General features: G+C 37.2%; 2 protein-coding genes across 4 annotated transcripts in view; one reads left to right on the forward strand and one right to left on the reverse strand.

The window, feature by feature from the left end:
* Positions 1 to 15,218, reverse strand: part of Kibra (WW and C2 domain containing protein kibra) — a 52,063-nt gene extending 36,845 nt beyond the window's left edge. Inside the window, exons 1-2 of one of the 2 annotated variants that reach the window (XM_078187690.1) lie at positions 14,036 to 15,218; positions 13,189 to 13,329 (exon numbers count right to left, since the gene is read on the reverse strand). In XM_078187690.1, the coding sequence (XP_078043816.1) occupies positions 13,189 to 13,316 (128 nt within the window). In that variant the 5' untranslated portion in view covers positions 13,317 to 13,329; positions 14,036 to 15,218. Of the gene's footprint in view, positions 1 to 9,440; positions 9,460 to 13,188; positions 13,330 to 14,035 lie in introns of those variants that run through there. The other variant, XM_078187692.1, reaches the window with a different exon arrangement.
* A 753-nt stretch (positions 15,219 to 15,971) lies between these two features.
* LOC144473635 (protein FAM114A2) lies at positions 15,972 to 19,575 on the forward strand. 2 transcript variants are annotated; one of them, XM_078187695.1, is made up of 5 exons: positions 15,972 to 17,026; positions 17,090 to 17,177; positions 17,347 to 17,948; positions 18,098 to 18,415; positions 18,510 to 19,575. In XM_078187695.1, exons 1-5 carry the CDS (start codon positions 16,232 to 16,234, stop codon positions 18,582 to 18,584), a joined length of 1,878 nt encoding a protein of 625 aa, XP_078043821.1. In that variant the 5' UTR covers positions 15,972 to 16,231; the 3' UTR covers positions 18,585 to 19,575. The 2 variants fall into 2 exon arrangements, with proteins under 2 accessions (XP_078043821.1, XP_078043820.1); XM_078187694.1 differs by having other exon boundaries at positions 15,977 to 17,177.
* Positions 19,576 to 20,164: the final 589 nt, after the last annotated feature.

Below are 20,164 nucleotides of genomic sequence, written 5' to 3' on the forward strand. Positions count from 1 at the left end.
TTAATCTTTTTCAATGCATGTATGCGATACATTAAGTTTCTCTATAAACTCACGTGTTATGCTATGACAATCTGAATCGATAATGGTATTGATAGAGCTCTCATCAACTTCAACTAGACGGTCTGATCGTTGCGCATTTTTCAGTGAAAAATCACCAGAACAAAATGTGCCTTTTATGTGCTTGCAATGCGTTCTTGCTTTTTCCGAAATAATACAATAAAATATATCTGAAATGCGCGTTTTATTCTTCCATTTTTAAACCGGGATAAAAGCGTTTTCTACTCGATTCGATCAAATTGTTTAAAATCTACATCGAATGGATTACAAGAAGCTCGGCTATTTAAAACGTGTGTTCAACGCTGTCGAACCTGCGGAAATCGTCGCAGAAGCGGTGTTTCTTGGCGGGCACGAGAGGCGAACTCTAGGTGCTCCTGAACGGCTAAACTATGGCTTCGCTTAACATTTTGTCGATAAACCGATCGATGGCAAGGTCCCACGGATTTTCGAGACTTCGAAGAACAGCGGAGTTAGCTCTTCTGCCTAATTGAAGACGTTCCTGAACTACCACCCGGTAAAATCTAGGTTATGTTAAGGTTATGCGCCGAATCCAGTTAATTGGACTCCAAGTTGCAGATTCTGGTCTCTATGAAAGCGCGACCATGGTAGTAGTACCCTACGTTGCCTGCGACATGAATTCGGTTACTGTCTTTTAGGACGGCTTGCTTGGCTGAGAAGTCCTCCCTATCATCTCCCTAACATCTCTCTCTACACAGAAGTGCACTTTCCGCGATTTGCGGTCGTACGCGTTGATGACTAGCGTCAGCCTATTTCGCGGGTTCTATTGAAGTTCAAGTTAGAAAGGACATTCGGTCTCCTCAATTTTCTGGACAAGCTAATCCAGGAGACCGAGGCACACCGGAGTCACAGCTTGGCCTTCGCGTTACGATGGAGGGTGTCCAATTGTCACTCCCTGCTGTATACCCTCCACCGTGTCTCATCAACGTCATTACTGCGCCGATTTGTCTGCGCGCGCGCGCGCGATTGTCCCTGCATGTATACATAATGGCGTATGCATACTTGTCGAGTCACGAATCACGCGCGAACAACGCGAGACCACATTTCCTCATTTGTCATGAATAGAACAAAATTTCGCAGCCGTTTGTTGCCCTTAAGACCGCCGGCCGTGCCGCGAGAGCACATGTAACGCCGTGAATTTCTCCTCCGCCATATGCCGGCCACCGTCACCTGCGCGCAGGTACGAGGACTTCAAACGCGCTGCTCCCGGACACCAGCGCTCGCTAATTGGCAGCTTATCTACCAAAACGGTAAAAACCCGGCTAAAAGCGTTCCGTCCAATTTAGAAACGTGAGGCGCGTACGGACGATTCTGAGCGTGTTTCAAATTTCCCTGGTAGATAGTGCAAACTGCGAGAATTTTTAATCCAGTGTAGACATGTGATATTGTAAAGGGTGACTACGGAATAGTTCAAACAACATTTGGCGACGAAATCGTAATATTTTATGTTTTTTACAGTGCTCGTCATCTAGAATAGCAATATAGTAATCTAGAATATGCCTTGTGCAAAAAGCAAGATATTTACAACAAAAAATATGTAGAAGAATATATAGAATATTATTTTTAAATTCTCGTGTTGTCATCGAAATTTTATTAGCTGGTTTTCGACGTTTTCTTTAAAATCAAAAAGCTAAATTAATATTAATTTAATTGAACAATTTTTACTCAAAGGCTCCACAGCGGATCCATTTACAATTCTACAAACTCGAGGGCTCCACAGCGGAGCCATAAAATATTGTAAAAACTCGAGGGCTCCACAGCGGAGCCATTTAAAATTCTTCAAATTCGAGGGCTCCGCTACGGAGACAAGGAAGATATATTTTCAAGCATTGTAACTGCGAAAATATAATTGTTTCGTTACTACAGTTCTGTTTCGAAGAATGTCAACTTTATAATTAACACAAGAAATATCTAAACAAATCAATAATTCTTTTATTTATCCAAGAAAAAAGTTAAAGCTGGAAGAGCTATTCCCAAAATATGAATTTACTTACTAAAAAAAATATTATTAAAGTTTATCAGGTTATGTTGGCTGTACTAAAGTTTGTCAGGAGTTAAAAATATACTTTTGCAATAATTCTTAATGTGATATTATAACTGCAACGAGTCGATTGAACCCTTTCTTCCATACAAATATCAGAACTCTCTCCCGTCCCGATCGCGAAATATTAAGAATGATCTCTCGCTCTCTCTCGCTCTTTCTCTCGATGATCGAACTATCCCGGACTTACCCTACATAGGCGATACGAGATACGAGACACGAGACACGAGACTCCGCGACACGAGACACGCGGAGATACGGAGATACACGGGTATTTGTTAGCAAGTGACAGATGTAAAACTTAAATGTTGTATCTCCAACGTAAAGTGTCGCGGCGGCAGCGCGACCGACCGCGCGCGCGGTTGGATCAACGAGGTCGAGGTGAACTCACGTGACCGATCCCCATGTTGGGGCGTGTAGGTGCTTAACCGGGATAGTAGGAAATCGCGAGAACTAAGTATGATCGGTATGAATTGGAGAGTGGTAGGAGAAACCGTGAATGCCCCTCTACCCCCTTTTCCGAGTACCGGAGCAGAGTTTTATCATGGTTACGCACACACGTGTACACACGTATATAAGATATATATATACATATATATACATGTATACCACGCGTTACAATTGCACTGGCGAAGCTTGCGGTCGATGCACGCTACGTGCACGATAGATACATATCTCTAATAGTATCGACCTAAGCTTTCAGGAGTCCCACTGCTCTACTCCTATCCGGGCCGGCAGCTAGCGTTTGACTTAGGCTGGAGTTTTCCAGCATTTCGAAACCCACGCCTATAGGCATTCATAATTCGCGTTATGGATCGTAAAGAAATATTTGCACCTAAATGGAACGACAGCTATTTTATTAAATGAATTGCATTGCTGTGAGATGCAGTCATTCGGAGGCGTAGGAATCTGTAGATTCCTTGCGGTGAGATTAATTATGAATTAACTGAGATTTCCGCATTGTTTAAATTTTCGTTGCAGGAACGAGAAAGTATTTTTCAATTTTATTATTTTGTTGTCGATCGTTTCGTTTTACGTGATAATTTTGAAAATTTTCGTTAGTCGGATAAACCTGAACGGAGGATTTCTATGTTGATTAATTTTCAATTATTCATGGCATGCTGTTCAAAAATTACTAGACAAAATTATTTTGCAAACGATATAACAATTTTCATTGGCCCCTGAGAGGTGCCACTATAGTGCAAAGGTTTAGACGATCGCGAAGTGTCCTCGGCAAGTGCTAATTTCTGAGGGCATCTTTAAATTTATTTTAAAAGCTAAATACGCGAGGATAATTACTTTTTCCAAAATACGAACGAAAAAGGAGCTTTGCAAAAGGCACGACCGCGTCTCGCACGTAACGTCACGTCACGACACGTCAAATCACGTCACGTCACGCCGGCAGTGGTATTCACTGCTGGCGCGATGGTCATTGTATTATTATCTCGGGTCTCAGTCTCGAGCCGCACGCGCTCGCACTCGGAGTGCTCGGAACACACTGCTCGGCGCAAACGATTCTGACAGCGTGCTCTAACATTCAATATATATATTTTTTTATTATTATAAATTATAAGTTACAACGAGGCCACGAATTGCAATGTAATAATAATATTTCTTAACACGAAATACAATAATGGAATTTGTAAATTGGTTGCCGCTGTTCGGACAACATAACGTGCCGTGGATTGCAAAACTCTATCGTTTGTTTATATTTTGAAAGCGGAACGTGATTCACAGTGCGGATGATTTATATTATGTGGGAGGAAAGGATTGCAGTAGATGACCGACGTGTCGAAGTACAGTTTAGTGGAATTTATTGAAATAATAAATGACTTTTCATGTGAGCGAGGTTGCTGCACTTGCAGCATAGGACTTGAAACATAGAATTTTGAGGTACCTCTCACACTTAACTAAAACTATATTTTCGTACTATATTTTCGAGTACTATAAAGCAGGAATTAATTTTTTAATTTTGTTTCATTGCATCGATGATAAAGCGGTCGTCCGCCGTGGCATGTAAGGTCTAAGAAGACGGATGAAAGTACGAGGACGCGTTTGCGAGAGTTTAAGTAATGCAGTTGGGTCAAAGCCAGATAGCCGAAGTGTAACACCAATGCAATTCCATGTAACCACACGTACAATGCGTGTGGTTTGTTCACAATCGATAGGATAATTGTTTGTCGAATTTGCAATGCCCTCGGATGAAAAATGTAAAGAGAAAGGAAAGCGTTGTGTATAAATCAATTCTCCATGGTGTAATCGGACTCGTACAACGAACTCACGAATCGAACACATTTCAGTTTATTTCTTTGCAGTTGAAAGACCCGAATAGCACCGAATGGATCCTCGAGTTCGGTCAACGAGAATGCAGTAACGTCAGGTGGGCTGATAAGGACAACGACGCTGATAATGACTCTAAGATCAATTCACGATTCTATATAAAAACGGAGACCAAAGAAGAAAAAGCACCGTCCGACCGATCCACAACGATTCAATGTCACTGCCACTAACCAGTTCCCTGATAGATACGTCAACCAAGGAGGATTAGTGGGAAAGAACAGTCGACGGCAATCCAGAAACAGAAATTCAACCGTATAAGAGACGCCTTATAGTAGAACGGGTTCTCCAAAAGCAAGGTTATGTGCACAATAGACGATTTATATCGTATTTGGAATCATTTTAACCCTTTGCAATCGAAGCCATTTTAACTGTATTACATGACAAAATGTATTTTATTATAAAATTGAATCTTGTAACTCACCGAACAACAGTTATACTTTTAATAATTTTTCATAATATAAAAATTATATTGAAACGTCCTGTAACAATTATAGCCGTGCCTCAGAGTCGCCGCTCGAGCGCAAAGGGTTAATTGGAAAAATCTCAGCAATCCATATGTTGCTATAGTAAGAGAAATATGTACACTCCTTCCGGCACGATTTCATTTCGTATTTAGCGCCATCGGACATGAAACGAATCTAAACAGTTCCGCGCTTCTGAAGTGGAACTATACCTTTCTCGAATGATACTGAAGAGACTCGTTTGTCTTTGCCTACTCTCGTTAACCGCCGGCCTGTGCCGATGGAAACGCGAAGTTTATTAGGTTCGATCAGCGATCGGAAGAGCCGCGCGAAAATGACGATGGAAATACGGCTTTACGCGATTTTACAACAGATGTTCGTTCGGCGCTTTCCGACAATTACCTCCGCTGTAATAATGCAGCGGATGAAACGAATTGTGCGATACTCGACACGTTGCACTCGGTGCACGATAGGCGACGAACAAATCGCGAGACGCGTCGCGAGGCAAAACGCATAGTACGGTATTTGGCGTGACAATAGTTAGAATTAGACTTTTTTTTATTATATAGACTTATTTAGAATTTTTATAATATTATATATTTTTATAATATTTTATAATATTATTTTTATAATATTAGATGTTTATAAAACTTTTTCTCTTATGTTGTAAATATACGGTTTATAACAGAGATAAAAATATTTACAAAATATAATATAATAGTTAATAATAGTAAATTTTAATGTAATAGTTGTATAAGTAATTTAGAGCTTCCGGTATGACAGATGTGTCTATAGCATCGAAGAAGATTACGAAGTATAGGAAAGTCGATTTGAATACAGCACAACATGATCAAAAGCAGCTATATAAAATTTAAAAGCATTTTCTCTATTTGTTGAAGCAAAATTATCGGAAAACCAATGCGATATTATAAGAACTCTCGGCAAGAGATCAATAAATGAACAAAGTTATCTTTATTGGAATATAGAACAAAGTTATATTTATTTGAATATTGAGCAAATTCACAGGAAACACCCATGGCTTTTCGGGCGCTAATACCACACTGTGCGTCGCATCGGTAAACCCGTTAGTTGGTAAAGGATTCTAACGCGTGGTTTAGTTGCTTATGGCTTATAATCAACGATGTATGATTTGCAAAGAAAATTAAATTTCAGGTAAAAATTTGGGAAAGTGATGCAAATAAAGTGACCAGAGAGATAAAAGAAAATAGATCGTTTATTTTGAAAGTGATGCAAGAGAATTTTTTTGTTATTGGTCAATTAAAAAATATAAATTAATTATGTCAAGTCTGACGATGTTTCTATTAATTTATCAATGATTTTATATAAATTTCTTTTAGGCGAATTTAACTAAAATAATATATATTCATAGACTATAAGTGGACTTTTAACTTTTATTTTCACTCATTAAATTAAAAATTTATGATAAAACTCATTAAAATAAAAATTCAACTTAAAACGTACAAATTTCAATTTAAATTAATCTTCTAAAATCTAGAAAAATATTCTTCCCCGACTATGGGATTGGCTAAATTTGTTGACAATATTACAAACATTCACGTGTGTTGAAACCACGCTTTTAGAGATCAATATCCCTTTGACACTCCATCTTCGTCAGTAATAGCAGATTCATTTACTTATTCGAAGAATTCAGAGCCTAAACGAAACCGTAACTTGCTGCAAATCGTTCCTTTTGCCTCCGAAAATTGGAAAGAAACATTCGAAGACAATAACTTAGATAACCGCTGAATTATAGAAGAGGCAACGAGCGCAAGAATAAGTGCCTAACTACGGTGAACACGAAGTGATTATTGGCCGTTGAGGTTCACCGACGACTGAGACGATACTTCATCCGTTGCGAAAACCAGAACGTATCTGACTTCTCGCTTTTGCTTCAAACAGTGTGGTTTGCGAAAGGAGATAGCCCGCTCTTTTATCACCGGTTGCAGATAGATCTCTCAGACATCGGGACATGTCCGATAGTTTTAGATAAATGTCCAACGATATTGATGGGTTCAAAAGACGTAGCCGACCAAACTGGTCGACGTACATCCGCCATCAAAAGTAATAGGATGCTTGTTTAGAACAAATTATAATATTTAATTCTGTTTAAATAATTGTATCATATTGCCGAAAGTATATATTAAATATCTGTCAATTACGCAATTATTAGTTTAGCCATTTATTATCCATTTTATTACACGTCGATTCCGAAGAGTATCACAAATAAACAAAAAACACTAATAAAACCAGAAGTAATTAAAAATTAAAAAGCACGGTGGATATATCAATGGAAAGAATATTTAATTTTCTTTTATAAAATTACCACTTAAAATATGTACAGTGGGAAGCAAAAAATAAATCAAAGATTTCAAAATGTCACTCAAGGCATTTAGGTTTAAGAACTATTTAAAAACGTCACGCTATTTTAATATCGATGACTCAATTTTGCTTCTCACTGTATGCATGTACTTGTTACAGTTTAATATAATTAACTATGAAATGAATTTACAAAATTCTAACAATTACGAAAATAAAAAATTTGTAAGAATTGCCTATCAGATTTCATTTATTGAATTTCCTGCAAATATTCTAATACTTTTCGATGGGATTATACGAGAAAATCATGTAGAAATCCCTAACGAAGTATTATAATCTCCTTAGGAAGGATTACAGGTACTTGTTCGGTATAAATCATGATAATCGAATCTGGTATCGCAAATCAGATACCGAGCGGGCCAACCGACGGATGAATTTTTCTATCTAGCGTTCCGGACAGTCTCTGAAAGTTCGTAAAACGCTGTCCACACGCATATAACGTAACTTCGTCCAGCAACCGCTTCCCGAATAAAAACACGTTTATGTGGCCGGAATGCTGTGACTGCATCGTGAACTCGTCCAGGTGCTTGCAACAAAATCATGCTGCGACTACTCTGACGTATTAGCGGTTGCGTTCGAGTTCACGTTAGTGTTCGGTTTTGACTTTCCGTTTTGTGCACTTCGAAGCACTATTGGTCGAGGTCGAAGTCCTATCGGTGCAAGATCGCACCTTGGACACCTTTTCTCGCTTTAATCGGTGCCAAGCTTAAACTCCTGCATTTATATTTAATAAATTCAATATTGATGTCACAAATATTTTGTTCAATAAGATCTCTCAAAAAATATTATACCGTTATACCTAAGGTAATTTATCAAATTATTTGTTTAAAAATTCCATTCATTTATGACAAACATATTTAAAGTTTACTATAATTATGTCTTATTAAAAATATTTAATATTGTTATTAAATTCTATGGGGTCTTCTCGTCCTTCACTATAATTTAAGCATTTTTACTTAAATTTGAATTTATTCTACTAAATTAAAGACAGTTTATATTTCATCAACTATTTCATTCCTCTGACAAAAATTCGTCAGAGTTACGCCATAATTAGCGTGTCTATGCAGTACATGTTACGACCGGCAACGAGAAGTTTCCAAAATAGCAATTGATAATCTTTTCTCGATGAAAATGATCATAAATTACGAGCTTCGAAAGATATCGCTATCTTTGACGCTACCTCGACCCATCAGGCCAAGGTCAAACGGATTTGACAATTCTGTAGTACATTTTAAATTTCAATACTTTTGCCTTAAAACGGTTTTTTAAAAAAATAGAGAAAAATTGATTTCTGAGATTATCGAGCCTTTCGAGACTTTTCGGGATCTATTATCAAACCCCATAACACGGAAAATTTTCTTCGGATGAACAGAAACAAATTTTGGGGACCCATTATCAAACCCCATAACAGGGAAAATTTTTATCAAAGGAATATAAATAAATTTTGTGGACCCATTGTCAAATCCCCATAATATGGAAAATTTTTATCAAAAGAATATAAATAAATTTTAATTTAAAAAGTTCTCGCAGGTAGCTCTAATACTGCTCGGTAAAAATGAGATGCTCTATTTTGCAGAGAAGGCAGGCTTCGACGCGACCATGACCCATCCAGTCAAGGTAGCACGGACCTTTAATACATACTTGCGACCATGAAATACATGTAAAGTCGTACACCTCGACACTTGTGTAGAAAATATCTTCTCTTTCCAAGATTCTATGTTCCTCTACTGATCAACCCTTCGGCGACTTTAAATGACCCTCTACACGTGTGACTTATCAGTACTTTTATAAAACCATAAGTAATAACCTAATAAAATGGCAAAGTTCGCGAGTAGGAGTTTTAACAAACAATTTTAAGAAACACCCTTCCACGTGCCTAAAAAGTGCCTAAAAATTGTATCGCGCTAGTTAAGCTGTACCAGAATTTTAGCAAACAATTACTTGAGCGGTAACCAACGATTCATTTAATTTTTCTAGGTTATGTTCACGATTGTTCAGTTACAGAATTCAAGTTTCAAATTTCATAGGAATAACTTCTTGGTACTCTGTCGAAATTTCGGTGGCAGACGAACACCATGGACACGAAATGTTCGTACACTTTCGCAACACTTTCGTTCGGTTTGTACCATGGCGAGATCACAAGATGAGGCTCCTCTATCCCCACCTCTGACGCTTCCTAGACGCTACGCTCTTTCACCACATCGATTACCACTACTGGCTATCGATTCGCACTATCTCGCTCGTTCCTCCATACGTCTCTAATTCCCTCTGTTCGTCTCTGCCCGTCACGCGATCTGATTAGTATGCGTGTGTATATGTGCGACCGTATCGGCCAATACAGTAGCCTAGTCGAAAATGCGTACAAGACTAGGAGGTACGCTCTGTCTCCGGCCAATCGTACCCACATTCTCACCGGTACGTCATCGCATTCCTGCCAGGGCTCATCTTGTGATCTCCCCACGGTAGATTCAAAGGTGATAACAAAAACATGAAGCGAGAATCGAGTAAGCGCGGTAGCAGAACGAACGCGACGCGCTGGCGGTTCAGCCTGTACGAAGACGCGAACTTTATTGCTTGTTTTTTTTTTTAAATGCCAGCTTTTCTTTGAATTCTAGCTTTTATTTACGTTTGTGTGTCCAGTGCGATTATAATTAGCATACACGTCTTTCTTAATTTTTTTACAATTTTTATATATCAAATGTGGCCGTAAGTTAACAAACAATGCTCGTTCAAGCTCGTCAAGTAAACAACTAGTTAACTACAGTATTTTCCTTGGTAGGACATGTGATAAGTTAATAGGTTCCATTGAACACAACCGCAAGTTGCCGCGCCTAAACTTGATTAAACATAAACTACATCGCAATGCACCGTTTAACTCTTTGAGATACTGGATTTCAGAGAATAAATGGACCCACGTTGCACAGAAATTTTGTCGTGTTTTTAATTGAACAGAATTAGTATATTTTCATTGAAAGCACAGACATATAATAAAATAAAAATATAGTAAAATAATAATTCAATTTGTTGTTATAGAATGAGAATTGAATGGTCTCGCCGTGCCACGTGGGTTCATAAATGAACACAGAAGAAACTATTGTAATGCTACGAGATGGATTTAAAAATGTCGCACCATGCAATACTGTACATTAAAAAGATGGGACCATTTTAATCCCACCGTGCCCAAAAGAGATAAGACATTTAGATAAATCTTTATTTCATTTACTAAATATTTATTGTAATCATTGTCGTGAAATATACTGCTAACACTTAAAGGGTTAAAGATGGTACAGTTCAGGGATTAAAAATGCACCGTGCCGGATTTGATACTGGCAATTAGAATTGATAAGAGAAAGTAAATTAAGGTCTTAAGTATAGTATAGTAACCAAATGAATTTAAATGTAAAGAGCTTTCGCGGAGACAAGGCCTCGCGATCTCGGTTGTGACACACTGAGAAATGCAGGAGAGATCAGAATTAACAATCTAAGCGCCATGTCACCCAGTACGCACGCGGTTATACACAGTGAGACAATTCATTTTTGAAACTGGACCAACGAAACGCCACAGGAAATAAACGAAATCAAGCATTTTTATCACGAAGAACACCGCGTTTAAATATAGCCGAATTTGAATTGTTAGTCGTAATTTTAAATCTACATAGAACAATAAATAAAATAATAAGGAAAACAATAAATTTTGTATGCACCTAATATTTATCGTATTATTATAATAATTTAATATAATCATAACTTGTGCCCCGTTTCCAGGGTGAGAGCGATTTTATAATTTTTGAGAAATATGTCGCAAATAAAATGGCATTAGTCCACGAAAAGATTTGATGACAAAAGTCCATAACAAATAAACAGATCTATATGAAAAAGTTGATTTTCTTGCTACTTGTCACTAAATTTCTCAAGCTGGATCACTATGCGGTAATGACTGGGTCGGGGAAGAGGTCAAGCGGGCGAACTGAAAGTAATTCAGAGCAGTAGAAACTTGTTTCCTCTGATGTTTTGATCACAATTGTGATGAATAGAAAATTTACAGAGAATTAAAGAATACGCTTTTTAGAATATACAAGGGTACGCATAGCCAAAGAAATGATAAAATAAAAAGATACTCGAAAATTACTTTTGTACATATTTTAAATATTATCGAGGTTATGTCAAGGTTATTAGGGAATAAATAATTAAGGAATTGACATAAAAATAGTATCCTTTCAATGTACCCGACAAAAAAAGCTTTCTTGACGAAACGTGGAATTGAATGTTAATAAAAACTATTTTTTTCATGACAAACTATCGAGCAAAAATTGATTTAAAAGTACATGCTAGATACGTATTATTTGACCACGTTGTCCGGCCGGCCCATCTTTAAATGGAATGTAAGGTTATACGCGTGTACACATGCGTACATGTACAGTATAATATTTTATATAATCGTTTTCCTTAATAATTCAGCAGGTTCCTTTTCTTGAAACGTTTATCAAAATTTAGCATGCATCTAGAATTATACCGGTTTGAATTGTCCGCACTAGGAATGCCTGTACGGCATTTAACGCATGCCAGGTGCGTAAGCTTGTCAAGCGTTTCCGCCACACGGGCATTAAATATGTAGTGTGAACAATTCAGATAGGTAGAACTTATTACACGCGTAATGCGTAAAATTTTGTGAAACGTTTTGAGTTCAAGTTACACGGTTCAGCGGTGTGTATACAGGTGAAAGTTATATCTATGTGAATACCTAACCTAGGTGGTGTGCGTGAGAAATAATTGAAATCATTCCCAGTTTCCGACGCTTGGAATAACATTGAAGTTTCTTGGTCATATGTTCTAAAAGATCGTCGTACAATATGATTTGGGAAACAACGTCTCAATGTTATTTATATGTAATATGCAATATGTAAGGTGGCGTACATATTATATATATCATAAACAACATATGGAATGATATAATACATGCCGAAGAAGAATTCGTACATTCGTAGAATTGGATCTACAATCTACGTCAACGTGAATGCACGCAATAATTCAGGGAAATACGATTATGTGAATTCTGTCAGAAAAATATCAGTCAATTAAAATGACAAGAAAAATAGTTTAACATTAGCAATACAACGTTTAATTGTATCAACAGCTGCGGTATTCCAAAAATTACTATAATTTTAATCAAGCGTCGAATGGTAATGTTATATTTCATACAGTATACGGTATGTATACTAGAAAGAATGGAATTTTGCATGATAGTATACGTATACGTATGTATGTGATAAGGATACGTGATATTTTTCAAGAGAAATTTTCTCTAGAACTAATAAAATTGTGTTTTCAATATTCTATCATTCCTAACAATCTAGACATTGTATGTCGATGCGGTTGCGACATATTCGTTGGACGAGGCAGGGAGAAAAATCGGAATTGTCTAAATGCAAAAGTAAAGATACAAGAGGCAAATAATAATTCTGTTTACAGCTCGACCCTGATCACCAGATATCTCGAGTTTTTCACCGACAGCGTAGCGGCCCTGGCGACTGGAATGCGGGCGCGGCGAGTCCTCGCTGTATGAATATACACGTACACGTAGTACAACACACACGCGAAAAACCCAAGGGGCGCTCTCACGAGGGTAATCTAATGTCAAAAGTATTTTGCATTTCGACATGTTCTGATCTCTCGTGACTCATACGCACTATTGCGATAACCGGCTTGATACGCGAAAAAAAACCTAATACCATGATTTTCGAAGAGATTCGGCGGTGAACGTAGAAAATTCTCACAGCACGTAGTATGTGGCGGGTATACGTATATTTAGTTGCCGCGTGTTCGTTTACGTCTACGTGTGTATACGGCAAAGGCGAGCGTATAAATCTGACATACCTGTCTCTTGGATCGACCCACGTTGTCTTCCTTGTATTGTGATCGATGAAATACACTTTCCCATCAAAGTCTTGCGCGACATCCCACCCGTCCGGAAGCGGTATCTCCCCATTTCGTCTCCTTGGCATATTTCACTGCGCTCTAAATCCATCCAAAATTCTCTATCACCGACCAGTCAACAGAAGCACATATCTATGCGCACAAACACACTTCACTCGTGCCATGTACACGCTTATATCGATAGGAGAAAAAGAAGGACAGATGCTTCGTGAAAGATAAAGAGAGGTTGGTTCGACTGGTAAAAGAGAAGGAACGCAGCAGTGATACACACGGACTTACAGTGGAATGGAAATAGAAGGGATGTATTGCACATCACTGATTATACACATGCGCTACACACACGCGTGCACGCCGCGTATGTACATATTATACAAACGAAAATGACGTACATATATGCACATACGAAGTCGCGCACGCATGGATTTATACATGTGTGTAGCGCGTGTGTATATACATGCATACGTCTCTCTCTCTCTCTTTCTCTCTGTGCGTGTGTGTGTTTATATACATTATATACATATTTCATATTACATGTATGGTATACATATATGTATATACATACGTACACACATATGATCTGTTAACGTGCACGATCATATACAGGCTCACGCGTACATTACATACGCTACGTGTATATGATGTACATACAGATGCATGTGTGTGCGTATATATGTATACCATACATTGTGTATATGCATATATGTAATATGGAATCACACGCACATCACACGCACGCGCGCATACGTACACACAGAACGCGTGCGCGCTACTCCGCCATCATGAATACCTCATTATCATGAGCGGAGTGACGTCAGAGTCCCCGCCTTCAGATTCCTCTCAAGCGGAATTCCACCGTTAACATAGCTGCCCGTTGAAGAAAATTCTACTGTTGATATCTTGCCTTGAGACTGTATCGTGGTCGCACGTTTGTATCAGAGCGCGTTTCAATGCCCGTTACATTATTGTAACACTTTCGTTTGAACATATTACCGATCACTTTAGATTTTTCGAAAATTTATACGAACATCACAGTTCTCACACTGTTTTCCGTGCACCGTAAAAAAAAAGAACTGAATTCGTTATAAAACACACTTTCACCCCTCTTGTCGTGTCACTTTTGGTTCACTTCCTTTTACATTCTTGCCTTCTGCCTCCGAAAGACAGAATTTTACATTACGGTTCGATCACTTCTTTTTATAGAAACATTTTTCGACTTCGTCCGCTTTTACATAGTTCACGTTTCCTCTTCAACATCAGACGCGACGTGCTTTTATAAAAATATGTTTTTTTTTCTCAGCACCGTGTCAATGTACGTGGATATGCACAGTGTACACAGACGATTCTTGTGAGCCTGATTCGTCTGCGCATTTCATTGATTAGTTTTCGAAGTAGTTCCAGCCTGTCTGCAGTTCTTCACATTCCTTTCTTTCACTCTTGTCAGAGGATGTGAATCAGGTCGTATTTGCGATCCGTTTGATGTCGAAGAAACGCACGCTAATGCCGGTTACTGTTCAATACAATTTCATCGTGTTCCCTATTCCTTCTCACATGAAAATTTCCATTGATTGTGCAACAGCCATTACCATTTAAAAAAAAAGAAATATTCGAATTTATCTTGCGTTGCCTCGCTCCTTTGCACACTACTACTTCACTCCACTTTTACTTGGGGTTACACAAAATAGGACACTGTTATAGTTATCGTGTGGCACTTTTGCTTGTTCCGTAAAATTCAAGTGAATATGACTTAACAGAAACCGCACGCTATGTCAAGACCGTTGGTTAAAGTGCCAAGAATACGTACAAACTACTCTGTCGTTTCGACGATACTACAACCTCGCGCCAACTACAAGCATTTTGAGTGTTTGAAACATGCCACTGGACGTTCATACTGTGAGCGCTTGGCAATGCTTCTCGCTCACTCTCTCTTCCTCTCCGCCACAACTCGTATAGCGACGAGAACCAAACGTAATCCCCTCTCAGCTTTGTAACCCTCCTTCCTCTTTCACACAAACTACCCCCTCCCCACGGCAATAGCTCTAGTGTCTCTGACCGCTGTGTACGAACAGCGACGGGAACAAACGAACGCGATGCTCTTCCAATAGTTCGCATGCTTTCCGTCGTGCTGCACCGATGGCGCCATCGCACAACTTCTAAACGCAGGTGCACTCGAAACGATTCAACATTTCAGCCGAATAAATGATATAATTGTGATCTGTCAGGGCCTTTCGTTGAAACTTTCCGAGACTGTACAAAAATGTGATCGTATACATTTTTGAAATAATTTTTCTTAGAATTATTCCTTTTTTTACCGTCCCATCTTACTGTTCTTATCATTCTCGCTGTTTTCTCATTTTCCTTACTGTTCTTACCATATCTGTACTATCCAAACTGTATCAAGAAATTGCTTTTTTTTATTCATTTGTATTGTTATACGATCTTGCTGTTCTATTCAAAGCACCTTGACAAAATATTTATCTAACATAAAACACGTTGCATTTTATTATAAAATAATTCGACTGGTCAATTTTGGGAATTTAAATTAAAGATTATTATTTTCTTTGCACAATATTGTAATTTAACTTCGCGTAATTTTCTTTCCACAACGTTAAAACTTTTCATTTTTAATTTTCTCGCAATTATTTGTCATTGTTGAAAACAATCTTTCAAACAAAAATCCAACACGAAGTTCAGAATAAAAATTGCCAAGTTATTCAAGCTATCAGTTTTGAAAGTCTCGCGAGCGTTAACATATACATTTCGTTGTGCATACGAGAGGTGACGTATGTACGTAGAACTGTACTACGTATGCACAAGTGTTTGCCAGAGGTTATATAATATATAACTCTTTTACAAAAGATTTTTGATTAAAATAATTGCATTAACATCCATTTCTAATGCTGATATCGGAATCTTATGTTTCCGTTGGTTATATCCCGTTTTAACATTTTTAGAAAAAATATTTTTACCGTAACGTGAAATTAACATGGCAACATCTGAGAGCGATGATTTTGAAAGTGCTGACGAAGAAATGAACCATGACACATCTGCAAGAAGAAGTAATCAAACACAAATATGGGCTTCGCCGACAACGATAGATTCGGAATCCGATGACGATACGGAATTTATACCTCGTGCGCCGTACAATTATCAAAATATGGTATACAGCGAAAAAAGTAAAAAGTGTTCGTCGAAGACTGACTTGACAGCAAATATAAACGCGGCCGATAAAGCCTCGTTTAAAGATAATGAGGATGACAGCGGTAAGAATACATTGAATAACGGAGAAGGAAAACAATTGGAACATAATGTAAAGAAAACTGACAACGTGCTTGCACATTCCAATCTCGAAACAGAGGATTCTGCGGGAAAAACGATAGATTCGAGCACCATGATTTCGAAAATTAAAGAAAACGATCAAGAGAATAGCTCGGACGAAATTGCCGCATGTGATAATACTACGAATAATTTTCAAATTAGCGCAAATACTGTAGAAACAAATATCCATACGGAAAACGTGTTAACTAAAGACAAGGAAGATTCGTCCACAGTATCTCTGGTACAAGAGGAATTATCTGAATTAGAAATGCCAGAAGAAATGAAGTCAGACAAAAAGTTTAAAGAAGTGTTCAAACCTGAGGGTTGGGAAGGACTTGGAAGTGAGATTGAATTACCCGAGGAATTAACTGAAGAAAAATTACAACCGATATTAAAGAAATTGTCGTTAGCTGGACAAGAAACACCGACTTCGTCCGGTGGATGGGGTTGGGATAACTGGTCTGTAAGTTCATTGATAAATACAGCAACGGTTGGGGTTTCTGCGATAACAACTCATGTATCGCAGGGTCTCACACTTTTGGAAGAAAGTATTGCTGTACCAGAGGAACCTAATACGGATGAAACAAACACAGAAGAAAATTCTGCAGTTGACGGTAATAAGTTTTTTATGTACTCCTTCTTATTTGTAGGTAGTTATTGTTTCTCAACACGTTGAAGTAAAATTACCCTCATTAAATTCTCTTTATGATAAAATATAGAATCTGACGTAATTATCAAATTTTGTAATTTATACTTATGTTACTAACTTATAAATATTTCTAGATCAAGAAACAGAAGAAGAATCTCAACTATATCCTTCTTTCGGTTTTGGAAACTTTTTATCAGGTGTTTCTTCGATAACAAAATTAGTTGAATCAACTGGAAGTAAAGTTATGTCTGGTGGATTAGGTACATTAGAAGCCATTGGTAAAAAGACAATGGAGGTGTTGCAGGAAGGTGATCCAGGCTTGAAGAGAAAAAGAGCCATGTTTACAGGTGATGCAAACAAACCAAACTTGTCGCAAGTTCTTCGAGAAGCTAAGGAAAAAGCAGATACGATTGAGAAAACAATAGAAGAAAAACAGAAAATGAGAAAAGTACATTTTGAAAGCCTATTCGACGATTATCATGGTCTTGTTCATTTGGAAGCGCTTGAAATGTTATCTAAACAAAGTAATATGAAAATACAACAGTATTTGTTTGGCTTAAATAGTACTGAATTGACTTCTATCCAAGAGACATTAGAAGATATTCTAGAATTGTGCAATATAGGTGAAGACGATGATGATTCTCAAGAAGAGAGTCAAATAAATAATTTAAAATTCAGACTGCAAGAAATATCTAATGATCTTGGAGTTAATATTACATATGAAAAATTACAGAATGTAAGTAATTTGTAATGCTAATGTATACAATATTGTTTGATATCTTTTTTGCTATTCTTTCTAAGAAACATGCCTGTAAGAATTGATTTGACAATTCTCTTTAGAGTGTTATTAGTTTGATAGCTAATAAAATTAGTTATTATTTCTAGATATGCGAGGAATCTGAAGCCTACCTTGCATCAGCTGAAACACATTCAGAAGAAGAAATATTCGAAAAATCCATTTCTATTTTGGCACAATTCACAGCCTTCTCTGTGGAAAGGTTTCATAAAACTGCAGAATTACTTTTAATCAAGGAACACAGAAGTACAGTTAACGAAGCCGATGCACTAGTTCAATTGACACGTATTTTTTCTACTCAGATAGGAATATTAGCCAATGTCTACTGTAACTTCTTGCATACATTTTCTAAAGTTAAGGAAACACCAGATAGTATTAAAACTAATATAACAACAATTTTTATGGAGGTAAGATGATATTTAATATTAGAACATGTAATATATACATTAATTACATGTAAACTATATGTAAATATAATTCTTTAATTTCTGTTTTGTACAGGCTTCGAATGCGAGTTCATATATTCAAGATGCTTTTAAACTGTTAATTCCGATAGTACAAGTTGGTGCAATTTAATAATCACGGAAGACATTTTTTAATAACATCATGACAAAAACGACGTGTTCTTCGTAATAATTTTTCACATTACTTTTTTACGATTCTTTTGCTACAGGGACCAATAAAAGAAATTTGTACATAAGTATAACACATACCACTGTACATATTCGTAATGGTCGCATGTTTAGTTAGACGCAAACTTGTTTTAGTCCAGGAAAATATCAATAATAAAACAATCTTATCTTATGCATATATTGATATTATAAAGCTTAAAATCGTTATTATTGATTACTATTGTTAGTAAAGTAAAACAATCAATGATATAAATATAGAGTTGTCCATTTAACTTGAACGTCTCGAACATCTTGTTTATTATCAGTAATATAAAAAAATGTTCGACGAAAACATGATTAAACAAAATTTCTAAGTCAATGATCTTATTTTTTTAAATGAAACTGTACTTTACGCATATTTTCAATATTGTCGCGTAATAATGAAGGGCAAAATGAGTTTAACGACCTACAATATATTTATTAAAGTAATATTAGAGCAGTATGTTCAAATATTAGGCAGGAAACTATATTATTCTTTTTATACATGCAAGTTTATATGAAGGTAATGGTGTTACAGGCTGCTCAACTCGTCTTGTTCTCGACTATTACGCGCTAATAATTTTCATTAGAAAAAAAAATTACGACGATTAAAATCTCTGCAACTGTTACTTTGGGATAAATGTTTTGCTGATCACAGTATATACCCTTTAAAACTGGTCATGTTTTTCTCTGACATTTTTTTCGGTTATCATCGATAAGATATTTGAAGTGCATGTATTAGGTGATTACATCCTGTATATGTATTATACATAAAAAAATGTTTTTGGACATGAAATTCATATTAGTAAAATGATTAAGGCTGAATGTAAAAAGGACTAATACGTATTAAATATTCGGTATTATTGTTACACTATTATTATATTCACATTGTTAATAAATTCATATGCTCATCTGAATTTCCTAACTATTGTTAGCTTTGCAACTTCGCGAAACCCGATAGCGAAATGCAGGAATGGGTAGTACAACTCCTGTACACTTTTTGTACTCCCTAAGTTGGCTCGCACATCCCCACCATTTTACTGCGCATCCAGCTTCCCGCAAATATTGTAGAAAAAGAATAAGATGCGATGGAAAGGGATAGAATGATATCCATCAGATTCTATGTGGGTTGTGTACACGGATAGAAAACCTAGCATGTATTACTTCGCTGTGCTTACGGCCTTATTCTTTCTACGCATTCGTTCAATTGGCGCGCCAGCTGAGGCACGCTCTGCACATGCGTAGACATTGGTTAAATTGCGCGCCTACACTTACTGCCGTTCACAGCGCGATTAGTAGGTGGCCACGGCGCATGAGCAGTTTTCCCGCTGCTAAAACTAAGCGGGTCGCACGTAAGTACGACACTGCAGATCAGCAGCGGGCAATAAGAGCGACGAGTGAAAGAGTCGGGAGGCGGAACGACCTTATAAATTTTTAATAGTAAGCAAGGTTTACTATTAAAAATTGTTTTTTACTTTCACAGTCTTTTCTATACAAATTGTTGTA

This window comes from Augochlora pura, chromosome 7 (genome assembly GCF_028453695.1).
Source record: "Augochlora pura isolate Apur16 chromosome 7, APUR_v2.2.1, whole genome shotgun sequence".
NCBI lineage: Eukaryota > Metazoa > Arthropoda > Insecta > Hymenoptera > Halictidae > Augochlora > Augochlora pura.

Coding starts and splice junctions, on each gene's coding strand:
- LOC144473635 (XM_078187694.1), top strand. CDS start 16,232: ATGGCAACATCTGAGAGCGATGATTTTGAAAGTGCTGACGAAGAAATG. Junction 17,178..17,346: donor AGAAAATTCTGCAGTTGACG/GTAATAAGTTTT, acceptor AAATATTTCTAG/ATCAAGAAACAGAAGAAGAA. Junction 17,949..18,097: donor CATATGAAAAATTACAGAAT/GTAAGTAATTTG, acceptor TATTATTTCTAG/ATATGCGAGGAATCTGAAGC.